This window comes from Peromyscus eremicus, chromosome 2 (assembly GCF_949786415.1).
Source record: "Peromyscus eremicus chromosome 2, PerEre_H2_v1, whole genome shotgun sequence".
NCBI classification, from domain to species: domain Eukaryota; kingdom Metazoa; phylum Chordata; class Mammalia; order Rodentia; family Cricetidae; genus Peromyscus; species Peromyscus eremicus.
This window is the reverse complement of record NC_081417.1, coordinates 22533409-22548522: the sequence shown is the minus strand read 5'-3', so window position 1 is coordinate 22548522 and position 15114 is coordinate 22533409. Positions and strand designations below refer to the sequence as shown.

The window sequence follows — 15114 nt, the reverse complement described above, 5'->3', positions numbered from 1 at the left end:
AAAATACAATGTGCTATGTGCCACATCTCTGTTATGTCATTTTCTCCCTGAGCATGTGCTATAGGGGAGAGGTCACTTCTCCCCTTTAGAGAAGATGCTGAGGTTCATAGAGGACACCTGACTTGTGAGCAGGTAAGGAATAATCAAGATTTTAACAAAGTGCCCTGCATCATAGATTAACACAGAATACATGGTATACATCCTATATAGTTTATTCTCTAAGTAGCAGTCAGAGAATGGAGCTGCCTCCTGTGTCTAGTCTCTAAAATGTCATCTGTCCATGGAAGAAGGAAAAAGGCTGGTCTCCCAGAGCCTGAGGCCCCTGGAACAAGAACCTCCTGTCTGGAGACCCCTGGAACAGAGATTTGGCCTAGAATTCCTCAAGTTGGGTTCTTAGAAAAGAGGCAGAGTCAGTGGCAGAGTTACAGATGTGGGGACAGTTGCGTTGTTGTGGTAAATGAAAGTGAGGGCACAGGAAATGGCCTCTGAGACACAGCAGGGAAGTGGGGACAGAGTCTCTGTTTCAGCCTCAGTGTCCTCATCTGTGGCCTGGTGGTGACCACAGACCCTTTGGAGGTAAAGGCTAGGCCCTCTATATACCACCTGGCACAGACCCAGGTGGCATCATGGTTTTAAAACCCTGGATAGCTTACTGAACTTGAACCTCAATTTCTCCTTTTGTGTAATGTATACATATTGCTGCCATGAGGATGGGCCACTAGCAGCTCACGGCTTGAAGAAGAGCCCTGGAGTCAGTGGACTAATCACTCAATTTGAATTTTCTATCTGAGGGAGTAAAACTTCATCCTCTGGAGCCAGAAAGGGGCAAGAAACTTAACTCTCTGGGGCCAGCAAAAAAGGGAAATCACACACACACACACACACCCTTAGGGTCTCTCTATCATCTTTTCTCTCTGTTCTTTCTTTTTTTTCTTACTTCTATCCAGATTTATACCTTCTGTCTCTCTTAATGTCTTCCATCTAACTCAATTTTTCTCTTATAGCATATGTATCCCAGCAAAATCTTTTAAGCAGTATAAAAATTATAATGTGGTTACATTCTATTTTTTAAGGGAATGATTACAATGAATACAAATAAAATCCAAAATGTTTTCCATATCCCTTACATGATTAAACATTTTATGTATTGCAGATGAAAAACAAGTTGTCCCCAAAACCCACACAGATTAACAGTGCGTAAGCAAGCAAAGTATGTTTCTAAGCCAGTTCTTTTGCTGGCAGGTTGCATTTTATGGTTAGAGAAAGGAACAGTCATGTCATTACTTATCTCGAAAGGTAATCTTATAAGAAATCTTAGAAAAATCACAAATCTAAATTTTTATATATGAAAAATAATAAGTCATCTCTATTTTAAATCCTCAGGGTGCATACTAATTCATCAACAGTTTTTTTTTATATCAGGAATCTGAAGATTGAAATAGGCACAAAGAATTAATCATCATCTTTGATTGTCAACCCATCCTTACAAGAAAGGCATGTTAGCTAGTAATAACTGGGCTGCTTTGCTCTTGTTCCTTGACCTTAAGTCAATCATTCAACTATGTGCCTTTCTGAACTTTAATTTTTTCCCCAGGTTTTTCACCTCGAAGCTATTAACAAAAACATCTTAACCTAACCTTAAGTCATAGCTAAAACTTTGTTTCAGCTGTGATGCACACTGAAACCCATGAACACAGCTCTCAACATTAAGATTAAAAGAACTTGAGCTATCTTAGATTCTGGTACACAATTTTCTTTCTTAATCATTAACCTAAGGCACAGTCTATACAGCTCCTCAAAAGAAAATAGCTGTGTCACATTTCCTTTTTCTTATTTTCTATCCTCTGCAGTACCTGCTTTATTAGGGGTGGGAGGTAACAACATATCTTGTTTTTACCTATATTAGTTTTCCCACTAAGATAGTCATTATCATAATCCCTTGCTATATTTATTAAAGACCCTCAATCATCAAAATCCTATTTAAGCTAACACTGTAATTGTTTAAAATCATTGCTCCAGTTCAACAGTACAGATTGGGAGGAAATCATTTTTATAATTCACATGTAAAAAATGCCCAGTAGAACAGAATATTACTATGAGATAATCACACTACATTAAAGACAGTGAGGATTCCCCCATACCCATTCACACCATGCCATATACTAGAGAAAAACAGCAGCAGCAAACATGTAAAGACACAGCAGTAACAATAGACATTCTGGGGCCAAAGCTGTTGGGGCCTTGCCTATCTGAGAATCACCCATCAATGCCTTGCATGCTGGTTGACCGATTCCCCTGAAGTCAATTATCACCTGTGGCTCCTCTGACATGGACCCAGGCATATACACTTTTACCCAATTTCTAGGGTGCTATGACAATCCAGAGAATTGCTAGGAGACTTATATCAGGAAGCCATGAATGAGAAACTTTATGCATTTTGGAGTCCTCAGTTTACTTTTATGTGATGACAACACCCATGGTACCTGGTCAATATTATGGACACAACCTAGATGTTGATATCAGGAATCATTACACGGCATTGGTAGTTCGGTGCTCTACAGGACAGAAGACTGAGACTGTCCACATATGCATCCCAGCACGGCTACTCTTTGATGTGTGCCACAGGGGCCTCCCTCACATGGTACGCTCTCCCTGCCAGCACAGTATGTAGACTGGCTATACTGAAGGAGTAAAGTCATATAACACACTTAGAGAGACTTCTGACTTGTAGGACATATTTTCAATGTGAGCTGTGTTACTAATGGGCCATGTGAACTTGGACTCTTTACTCTCCCTCTCCAGGCCTTAATTATCAATGAACTTAGGTTGGAGTTGGAGGTTCTCCACCTGGCTGCTCTTTGAAATAACCTGGGAAACTGAGAGAAATCCCAGATCCAGGTTCCTTTCGTTGGTCTGATATGAATTTTGGTATCAGAAATATCTATGACTCCAGAAGATTCTGATAAACAACCTGGGTTGAAAATCTATTTTGATACATTTTGTGGAGCAACAAGAATTATTTGAAATTATTCCCTTGATAGGATTGTTAGGCCACCAAGCTGAGGACTGACAACAATGTATGTTTCAGAACAGCAGGGCACAGCCTGCTGAAAATAATTCGAAGACCAATTAATGTGCCAGGGACATTTCTCCAGGAGGAGACCCCAAGGTCCTTAAAATCCAGCCAAAGCAGAACCATGTTCAACTTCACTCTCAGGACATAACTTTCCTAGATTGCACAGGTCTGCATTAGAACAGTTTCAGGGGCCAGACATTTCTCTTTCCCTTAGAAATCTATCTAATGACACAGTACTTCACTGAGGCCTGGCACTCTTCCTTATCATGGTCATCAGCTCTCTGCAATTAGCCCCTGTGGAAGAAGTCCTTACAGTCCTGATTGTACTGTAAAAGCCATTGGCCAACTTAGTGAGAGGATCATTAAGAAAGAGAAGCATTTCAGGGTATAGAGCAGTAGTTCTCAACCTGTGTGGTTGAGATCCCTCTGATGGTGGAACAACATGGGTCCACATGCCATATTGTGCATATCAGATATTTATATTACTGTTCATAACAGTAGAAAAATTACAGTTATGAAGTAGCAAAAAAAATAATTTTATGTTTGGGGGAGTCACCACAACATGAGGAACTTGTATTAAAGGGTTATAGCATTGGGAAGGTTGAGAACCACTAGTATAAAGGTTTCTACTCCTTAAGTAGACATTTCATGGGAGGGACAAGAACAATCTAGAGACATGCCATCTTGTGCCATTATGGATTTTGCTGCAGCCAACAATGGCAAAGCATAAATATATGATCTCACATCTAGTAACAACTGCAGTGATAAGTAGAATTTGTAAGCACATATGTAGGTATGGGATTCTACCTTCATTTTCAAATTTCTGTGGTAATGTTTCATACAGTTTTTATGGAAGGGAATGCTGATGTTCATTAGACAAAGACCAAGATTTAAATTAACCACATATTGAGGGTTAGATGAGCTTTGCTCTTTTGTCTATTTAACATGTCCTCCCAAACACACTCTGATCTTAATCCCTCCAAAGGTTTGGTCACTCAAATCTGGTCAGTGTTAAGATGCCCAGAAACTCCTGATAAATGGTGACTTGCTACATCCCTTGTCTTAGTTAGGATTTCTATTGCTGTAAAGAGACACCATGACCATGGAAACTCTTATATAAGAAAACATTTGATTGGGGTGGCTTACAGTTTCGGAGGCTTAGTCCATTATCACCATGGCATACATGGTAGTATGCAGCCAGAGATGGTGCTGAAGAACAAGCTGAGAGTTCTACATCTTGATCCAAAGGCAATAGGGAGTGAAATGTGTGTCACACTGAGCATAGTTTGAACATAGGAGACCTCAAAGACAAACCCCAAAGTGACACACTTCCTCCAACAAGGCCATATCTATTTCAACGAAGCTACACCTCTTAATAGTGCCACTCCCTATGAGATTATGGGGCCAATTACATCCAAACTAGCACATTCCACTCTCTGGACCCCATAAGCTTATAACAATATCACAATGCAAAATTCATTTAGTCCAATTTCAAAAGTCCCCATAGTCTATCAGAGTATCAACATGTTTTAAATTTCAAAGTTCAAAGTCTCTTCTGAAACTCATGCAATCCCTTAACTGCAATCCCTTATAAAATGAAAATTAAAAAAATATGTACTTTCAATATATAATGGCACAGGATATATATTACTATTTCAAAATGTAGGGAAGGGAGCATAGTGAGGAAATACTGGACCAAAGCAAGACCGAAAAACGGCTGGGCAAATTCCATACTCTGCATCTCCGTGTCTGATGTCAAAATGTTCTTCAGATCTCCAACTCCTTTCAGCTTGGTTGACTGTAACATACTTCTATCTCTTGGGCTTGTTCTACTTCCTGTTAGCAGCTTTCCTCAGCAGGTATCCTATGACTCTGGCATTTCCAATATCTTGAGGCTTCCAAGGCAACTCAGTTTTCACCTTCACAGCTTCATGAAATGGCCTCTCTAGGCCTCCATTCAGGGATACCCATGACACATGCATAGCCTCAATAGCTTTCCTTGGTCACTTCTTGATTGTAAAGCCATAACCATGCGGCCAAACCTGCCAAGTTCTACTGCTTGCAGTGGCTGGAGCTCCCTGTTCAATGACATCTTCACCAGTTTTCTGTTTTCCATTGTTTCCTTCACTGACTAACCCTGGATGTTCTGAAACTTGCTCTGTGGACCAGGCTGGCCTGAAACTCAGAGATCCACCAGTCTGCCTATGGACCATTGGGATTAATGGTGTGTATCACCACACCTGGATCTAAGACTTTCTTTAATTCCTTTTCACATGTTGGAATCATAGTTGGGTGGGATCTTGCCCTGGCGTCACCACTCCCTTTATTCCATTTCTTAATCTGTTTAATCTCTTTGAACACAGGACTTAGCTCTATTCTACTTCTTTATGTTCCTTCTCTCCTCAAATTGTGAATTTTTTGTTTTTCCTTGCTCAGATTGCTCTTTTTCATTTTAAATCTTCATTAAAGTTAACACTAATAAGCAAATGATAAAGTCTATACTAGGCTATTTTTAAGATTTCCTCTGCCAATGGAATTAATCCAAAACTCTTCAAATTAGCCACAGGCAGACTTTTCAGACAAGGACAAACAGCAGCCACATTCTTCAGCAAAATATCAAAAGAACCATCCCTAGGTAACATACTAAAATTCTTCTCTGAAACTTCTTGAGCCGGGGCCCCACAGTTCAGATTGTCTATGTTCCTACTAGTATATCCCATTAAGTAGCATTTAAAGCATACTACTTTCCTATACCAAAGTAACAAAGTCCAAATTCCTCCAAAAAAATCTGGTTCAGGCCTATTATAGCAATATCCCAGTCCCTGGTACCAAATTATGTCTCAGTTAGGGTTGCTCTTGTTGTGAAGAGACACCATGACCGTAGAAACTCTAATAAAGGAAATCATTTAATTGGGTAGCTTGCAATTTCAGAGGTTTAAAACAGTGTCACCATGGTAAGACATGGCAGCATGTAGGCAGACATGTTGCTGAGGAAGTAGCTGAGGATCCTATATATTGATCCAAAAGCAACAGGAAGTGAAATGTGTCTCACACTGAGCATAACTAGTGCAAATGAGACCTCAAAGCCCACCCTATAGTGACACACTTCCTTCAACAAAGCCACACCTCATAATATTGCCACTCTATGAGCTTATGGAGGTGAAATACATTCAAACTACCACATCTCTCAAACTTGTTAGGACATCAGGTCTGCTAGTGTTTAGATTGCTTAAATTCAAATAAAACTTGTTTACATTCCTGGTTTGATGCACAAATGAGGAGTCATATATGTAGAAATATAAATGTGTATGATATTGCCAAATGCAGCCTGATATACATAATAATGTCAGACAAGACATCTACCAGGCACATTGCCTTCCTACCACTTATCCAACCATACATGTGCTTTCAACCAGGGAGTGTTACTGTCTGCTCAGCAGTCTCATACCTACCTGTGTCTCTTATGATTAACCACTAGGAAATGAACCACCTTTAGCTTCTGCAGAGGGTAAGCACTGTTTTTAACCTCAAGCTAAGTCCACCTGAAGCCCATTTAGAGATGCAGACTACTGAGCTCTCAATGTTAAATATAGACTCGGCACAGACGAGACCTACTAGCATGTAGTTCAGGAAAGAAAGCAAACAACTGGGGAAGCAGGAAGGGCTCCCGCTTTGTGGTACCTCTGTGGCGTCATTTATTTCCTGGGTTACTATAGATGTGAATCTACAAATATTTCTCCCAGATTTTCTGGGTTTCCAGAGGAAGCCAGCAGGAGCAGATGATAGAAAATATAAAATGTACTAGTAATTGTCTTCTTTTGCTGAGGCTGAGAATTCCACCTAGCTTTGTCCTTCCTCATTTCCTCCTGGGCATCTGTGCTAAACTGTGGAGATAAAAGAACAAGGGATACCACAGAAGGACCAGGACAAAACCCTGGATAAAAACAAAACAAAAAAGCCTTGAGGAGAATGAACAGTTAAGGACTGTAGCTAGAACACAGCTATGACCTTGGAGTAGAACATGTCCTTAGTGTGGCTGAAGCTCTGGTATTGTTACCAAGCACCACAATAAACAATGATGATGGTGATAGTATCTAGGAAGGTTCTTCACAATGTTATGTCATCAGTGGTGACCATCACAATTAAAACCTTGTCTATATGCTTCTTTTTAGCTAACCCATCTCCTCCTGTGGTTTTGGGCCCTGCATCCAGAACTGTAGGTGAGCAGACAGTGAGCTACACATGCAGGTCTCATGGCTTCTCCCCTCAGAACATCACAGTGAAGTGGTTCAAAAATAGAAATGAGCTCTCTCATGTCCAAACTACTGTGAACCCTGAAGGAGAAAGCAACACCTACAGTGTCTTCAGCACAACCCGGGTGGTAGTGGTTGCTGAGGATATCTGTTCTCAGATCATCTGTGAGGTGGCCCATGTCACCTTGCAAGGGGGCCCTCTCCTTGGAACTGCCAACTTGTCTGACATCATCAGAGGTAAATGTCTTGAAATACCAGCTTAAGTTCATTTCTGCTCAGAATGGTTTGGTCAATAGTTCCCAGTATGCATTGATGCATATCACACAGGGAAATCATAGACTATGATCAGTACATAAAGGAAATTGTATTTATTTCAACAGAAGAAATCACAGCTATACTGATTATGAGCCACCCCTCAGTCCTGGCATTTTCATGTGTTTTACTGTTGTTATTGATATCCCAGTGCACGGGGAGTTGTGATTATTAATTTCACTTATTATGACACTCACCCCTCCACTGCCTGTGATCCTGTGTGTTAGGAGCTGTGTTTAGTAGCTGTACTCCATCATAAAGACTTGTCCTGTCCCCAAAATGCACTTGCAACAGGGTTGGTCCTCCCCACTTCATCCCCTCATCTGGAACCTATCAGTCTAGGTTCTGTCTGTTTCAGCTTCTGCTTGTCTTTTTCAGTTCCACCCATGCTGGAGATCAGCCAGCAGCCATCAGTTGTATGGAATCAGATAAATGTCACCTGCCAAGTGAATAAGTTCTACCCTTCGAGACTTCGGCTAATTTGGTTTGAGAATGGAAAAGTATCCCGGGTAGAAAAGCCTTCTACACTCACAGTAAACAAGGATGGAACCTACAGCTGGACCAGCTGGCTCTTGGTGAATGTATCTGCCCGTGAGGAGGACATAATATTCACCTGCCAAGTTGAACATGATGGACGGCCACCAGTCCTAAAAACCCACACTGTGGTGGCCAGTGCACAGCAGAGAGAACAAGGTATTGGTGCTATCTCTGGTGAGTCCCACCCCAGCTTCTCGGTTGTTCATAAATTTTGTGTCTTTTTTGAATGTCAGAGGTAGCATTTTTGTTTATTATACCATAATCCTATTATCTACAAACTAAGTAGAATGTTAAAAGTCAGCTTTCTTTGCCAACTTCTAACAGGTCTCACATATTGCTCCATTGATGTGTTGACATTGACAGATATTAAATAAGGGAAACAGGAAGGCATCATCCTACCTTAGTATGCTCTTTTTCCCTAATGTTTGTTATTTCCTCATGTTAATCTTCTTCCTTTTCAGTATCTTCCCTGTCTCCATTCCATTTTACACTTTTCCATGGACATTTGGGTCCTCACTCAGTGTCCTATGCTACCTCCTGAGTGTAATTCTGACAAGCCTCCTGAGGACCTGTAGTTTTACTATGGATCAGGAACCCAACCGACTGAGTGGTCATAACGGGGGCCTCGCTTCCTCCATCTTTGTTATAATGGACAAATATCTATGTATTCAGACACTGACTGATCATGTATTGCATGCAAATTTCAGTTTGGCTGTGATCTTGGCCTTTCATCAATCACTTAATGAGCCATCAGTTTTACATACAGAGAATCTTGGGGTGGTGAAGCAATGGAGATGATGACTTCTTTCCCTGAGACCATGTGATCTGGTCTAATGTATTGAAGGGAAATCTAAGGCCCCTATGAGCAAGGTCATCAACAGTGTATATGAAATTTAGCTGCTAGAGTTAAGTATTTCCCTTTGACTTGTTACTATACTAGTACTTAGATAGAGTTAAATAGAGACCCATTTATATGAATATTTCCTATTGCTTTCTCATGAAATACCAAGAGTGGCCCTCAACTCCCATGACATTTTAAAAACACAGGTTCCTTGTCATAATCCTTTGTTGTGAGCTTCATCTATTAGATAAACAATTGGTCACCCAATTATCCATTACATCACCATTAAAACAGTAAAGTTTAGAAAGCACCAGCTCCCTTAGAGTATGAATTATGTAGATGCTGCATAATTACATCCTCTGATGGATCTGTCATGTGTGCTCATACAGAACAAATACAGTCTACAGTAGATGCTCAGGTATATAAGGATATTTTCATTCAAAATAAATACCATTTTCACATTGAATGAAATCAACTATAATTTCCACAATACTCTAAAGTGGAATGTATTTTCAGATTTTTCAAAATTGCTTTATAAACTTTTGTTTTTCACAAAATTAGGTTCTTCAAAAAGTATCACCTTCCACAGTTTTCCCCAAAACAAATAAGTTTAGAACTTTTTGTCCACTTAATCTGGGTTTTTAAACTTCTGCTATAGAATTTCTTTGATGATAGTATTGTCTGTTTTAAGTGTAAATGTATGTGTAATTACATACTGATGTTCCCCTCTGTATTGATATAGAAAACAAAGAATTTCTAATATTTTTCTTTTCCAAAACAAACTTGGTTCAGGGATCTTATCTATTTTTTCATTTTCTATTTCATTAGATTTCTACTGTTCTCTCTTCAATATTGGTATAAGAATTTGGGAAAATTCCTTTTGGGTTACCAGAAGATACAATGGAAATTGGTTCTCATCTTGGGATTCTTAGTGTCATTCATAAAACTTTTAAGTGGACTCAAATGGAAGGAAGCTCAATGAGAATTTTATTAGAGTTTGAAAGCAAAAAGCACCTCTGGCTAGCTAGCTCTAAATCTCAGCAGATTCCCAGAGGTTGATAATGTAGGAGAGGAGGGGAAAACAAAAATAGAAACAAACAAATTTAAGAAACATGCTGTTCAAGCCAACACAAAGTTCAGATACATGGTGAACAAGCGATGAGTATGGGCCTTTTGAGAGACAGTAGTACAGCCCATAGTACAAGAGAAAGCAAGCTTTGGTACTGGCCAGCCTTTGAAAGAAAGGTAGGAAAAAAAGTAAAAGAAAAAGTTGTTCCATCTTAGCCAGGCCTCAGAAAGGTGAGGAGATCTTTCTGTACTTCATTGTGGCTCAGCTAGCAAGAACTGTCCTGGGGGAAGAATTCTAAAACAAAAAATATCTCATTAAAGGAATAATTATTCTGCCTCTTTATTTAGCATGACTTATGTTTAACTTGCCTTCCTAGGGTCCAAGCAAAGATTCTATTCTCTTGATGTGAAGTTTACTTAGGCTTTTTTGCTACTCTAAGGATAGTTTTTCTTTCATTATGTTTGTTCCTGGTTTACTTTGGTCTTGTTGGTTTACTTGAGGTGGGAGCCAATTCACTTCAATGCTTAATATAAAAGAATTACCTTTCTATGAATAAGTATTGTCTGCAAGTTTAATACAAACAATTACACTTCTACTACAAGCCCTGGGGCCAATGAACATTATGGTTGGGATCTTCAATACCAGCCAGTTCAGTAATCAGATTCCAAATTCTTCTTTCTGAGTCTAGTCTCCAGGCCATTCTTCCAGGTCAGAATCACAGGAAGTGTTGTATGGTGGATGTAGGAAGGTAGGCCTTTCCAGAACATTGTGAATATAAGCACAGGTATAAACAGCCTGTATAGCTGAGCAAGGCATGTGACCACAGTCACAGTTCAGTGACAATACAAGACACAGCAACTCCTCAGAAAGCTGGACCATAGGTTGGCCATTGAGAATTTTTTTGACTGAAAAGGAGAGAGGAGGTGATAGCATTTGTATTCTCAACTCTGCAATATACATTTGGGTTTCTCCTTCTTCCTAAGGCCTCTGCTCTTGGGATTTTTGTTTGTTCATATTTGTCTTTCTGTCTGGCAGTGTGTTTATGTCTGTCTGTTTGTTTGTGTTTTCAGGACATGTTATAGTTTCATTTGAAACTCAGGGAAACAAAGGTTTGGTTTAGCTTGCAATTCCAGGACACACAAGGAAACTAAAAGCAGGAACTCAAACATCACACCCACAGTAAGGAGCAGAGAGAAACAAATACACTCATACTACCTGTTTGCTGTGTGATGATCACCTAGATCTCCTTATTTTTCTTACACAGTGTGGGATCCAGTGTCTAATAAAACAGTACCACTGACATTCATGGTGGTACTTACCATCTCAATTAACAATCAAGGCAATCCTCCGCAAACACTCCAGAATGTCAACCACATCTACACAATTCCTTAACTGAAATGTTCTTCCTACCATTCTAGGTTGTAGACTTGGATGTTTAAAACCACGATAGACAGTGTCTCAGGAAACCTGGCCTACCAAAAACTCACACTTTTGACCCTCTTGTTTCCACCTTCCAAGTGATAGGATTATAGGCATGCACTACCAAACTGTTTCTTGGTGGTGGTCATGGTGTGCTAGGGATTGAACCTAGGAAACTAACCTATCATTACCTGTTAGGTGAACACTGTACTCAATGAACAACCTACCTGTTTCTATTCTTGAAAAGAAATTTAATCATTGACTTATTTCAACATTGAGACTACCTCTTCCTAAAGAGCTGAAATATTTCAGGTGGCATCTACACTGTGGCAGACATGGGCTATATCATGATGGATGCTCCAAAGAACAACACCTATTCTCCTGAACCATCTATAAAATTTCCATCTTTAACCTGCATGTTTTCTAGCATGTGGTTTCATAGGCTCTTTACCACTTCACTGGGATCCCTTCATCCTCCAAAACTCTGGAGTTTTCCAGAATATCTTTTACCTAAACAAGGCAGTATGTCAATTCATGTGCATGCCCTGTTCACAGCTATTCCTGCACCTTAGAGAGACTGATCCTGTCATTGTCAAAGTACACTGTCCCGTGGATCTTCCTAAACTCCACCAAAGAGGATCTTCTAATCTTGTGACCCTTGCTAGGGCTCAGTTTCCCCCATCAGAGTAGGAATAATATTCCCAGATGGAAAGGATTTGGGAAATTATGCATTTAACTGTTGACAGAAAACTACAACTTTCTCCTCAAAGAGAATGTGGGATGACTTCCCACCAACCCCACAGTTCCCCACAGTTTTCTTGAGTGAGAGTAGCAGGAAATATTAGATTCAGATTGTGGAGATAAACAGATAGAAAATACAGGATAGCCTAGAGAGGGCCTGGAACCTATTCCAACAGGCCCTGACTGTCTCTGCCCCAGGGTATTTATAGAAATGCCAAGGGGTGGAGCAAAAGACTTTCCCCCAGCACTGCCAAATGCAGACCATCTCAGATACTTGCACTCAGGCCTGTGGTCTAATCATCCTCTCTATGCAGACCTGCTTGGTAAAGCTACTAGGAACCTGAAAATGGGTTCCCACAAGAGAAAAAGAAATAATTCACTCTGGAACCAAATGTTAGTGACCATAGCCCAGGAACACATATTTGGGTCACCCCAAAACACTGTGTAATCAATCGATTTATTAGATTTTTATACTAAGAGAACAAATAAAGTCATAAATCAAGACATATTTGCAATGCATTGGTGGAAACATGGATGAAGTGGTTTACAACACAGTTCAGAAACCTGTTAGAGGCTTCAGATGCTGTCTGATTACATGCTTAGCATCTGGATAGGTTGAAACCAGAGATCTTCTAAGTTAATATACTTCAAAGGAAAATTACTATTCGCCTTGTACATTCTATGTGATTCACCTAAAGGCCATGGCACTGTTAGGTCATATACAGAGAAAGGCACTGTTTTGGCTATAAATGGGGTTAAATACGGTCTAAGATAATTTGGCTGTGGACCAGCAACATTCCAAACTCTCCAATTCACTTAACTTCAAAAAGTTAATAATCATTACAAAAGGTTCAGTTTGAAGGTGCAGCTTCTTTGTAGGAACTTTTGTTCATAAAACTTAATTATCATCAGAGAGACTCTATCCTGTATCTGATGGAAGTGGGTGCAGAGATCCACAGCCCAGCAAGCCCTAGAAATCTTGCTGAAGAAAGGGAGGAGGGATTGTATGAGCCAGAGGGGTCATGATGAAGGAACCTGCAGAGACAGCTGACCTGATCTTGTGGGAGCTCATGGACTCTGGACCAACAGTTAGGGAGCCTCCATGGGAATGACCTAGGCACTCTGCATGTGTGTGACAGTTGCGTAGCTTGGTCTCTTTGTAAGGCTCCTGGCAGAGAGATCAGGACCTGTCCCTAGATCCTGTTCCCCATGCTGGATTACCTTGCCCAGCCTTGACAACAAGTGGGGAGCATGGTCCTGACTCAATATTAAGTTCCATTCTTTGTTGAAGGACCTCTCCTTTCTGAATGGAGACAGAGGAGGAGTGGAAGGGGAGGGGAAGGTGGGAAGGAGGGTAGGTAACCTGGAGAAGAGGAGAGAAGAGAAACTACAGTTAGTATGTAAAATAAAAGAAAAAAAAGTTATTTGAATTTAAGAAAAAAGCAAGTGCTTTGTGGTATTGAGTACAAATTCTTACACAGTTTCTCTAAAAGCACAACTTGGTGACCTATGGCAGGGCCAGTGGTGAACTTGATATCTTTTTTCGCTGTATCTTCTGTTTTGAAGTATTAAAGCTGGGATAGGGCACAGATGCAAATTCCTCAGAGCTTTAATGTACTTGGGAATCCACAAATGGACCACGTAACGATCCCTGAGGATAAAATCCTTGTATGCTCTCTAATGGTTCCTCCTACCACTTGATTTCCAGAACTGAAGACATCAGATACTACTGAAGTCCTTGTAGCTCTGCTCCTTGGACCCAAACTGCTACTGGTAATTGGTGTCTTTGCCATCTACATGCATAAGAAGCAGAAGGCCTGACTGTAAGTTAGGAGGGATGGAGGGTGTATTAGTTATTGTTCTGTCGATGTGACAACACACTATGATAAAAACAACTTATAGAGAAAAAGTGTTTATTTGGTGATACTGTTCCAGAGACAAATAAGTCATCAAACCTGAGAGTCACGGAAGCCAGGTGAGCTGAGTACTCACATCCTCAGTGGAGAGAATGAAACAGAAAGAACAACCTGGAAGTGAAACAAGACTTTTTAATCTCAAAGATGACTTCCTGTGACCTACTTCCTCTAGCAAGACTGTACCATGTACACCTCCCCAAACAGTTTCACCAACTGTGAAACAAGTATGCAAATATCCTACAATATAGAGATAACTTCTTTTTTTATAATTTTATTATCTTATTTTTAGTTTATGTTTTTAACCTTTTGGCTAGCACTTTTTTTCTTTTTCATTTTACATACAAGCAACAGCTCCCCCTTGCTCCCTCCTCCTACTAACCCCCACCTTCTCCCAACCCTGCTCCCCATCCACTTCTCAGAGAGGGTAAGGTCTCCCATGGGGAATCAACAAAGTATGACATCAAATTGAGGCAAGACCAAACCCCTCTCCCCTGTATCCAGACTGAGCAATGTATCCCTCCATAGGAAATGGTCTCCAAAAAGCCAGTTCATGCACTAGAGATAGATCCTGGTCCCACTGCCAGTGGCCTCACAAACTGCCAAAGCCACACAACTGTCACTCACATTCAGAGGGCCTAGTTAGGTCCCATGTAGGTTTCTTAGCTGCCAGTCCAGAGTCAGTGAGCTCCAAATAACTCGGGTCAGCTGTCTTTGTCAGTTTCCCCAAATTTGTTAATTTGGATGTTCTCTCTCTGTCTTTTGGACAGTTTCCATAAGAGTTTGTCTATCTTGTTGATTTTCTCAAAGAACCAACTCTTTGTTTCATTGATTCTTTGCATTGCTGTCTTTGTTTCTATTTTGTTAATTTCAGCCTAGAGTTTGATTATGTACTACCCTGTCCTCCTCCTGGGTGAGTTTGCTTCTTTTTGTTTTAGAGCTTTCATGTGTGC

At 40.3% G+C, this 15114-nt stretch overlaps 1 protein-coding gene across 1 annotated transcript in view; it reads left to right on the top strand.

Annotated features, from left to right (window-relative positions):
• LOC131903374 (signal-regulatory protein beta-1-like) overlaps positions 1-14069 on the top strand; it is a 91211-nt gene extending 77142 nt beyond the window's left edge. The window contains exons 3-5 of the mRNA XM_059253913.1: positions 7249-7566; positions 8020-8352; positions 13957-14069. Of these exons, the coding sequence (XP_059109896.1) occupies positions 7249-7566; positions 8020-8352; positions 13957-14069 (764 nt within the window). The remainder of the gene's footprint in view (positions 1-7248; positions 7567-8019; positions 8353-13956) is intronic.
• Positions 14070-15114: the final 1045 nt, after the last annotated feature.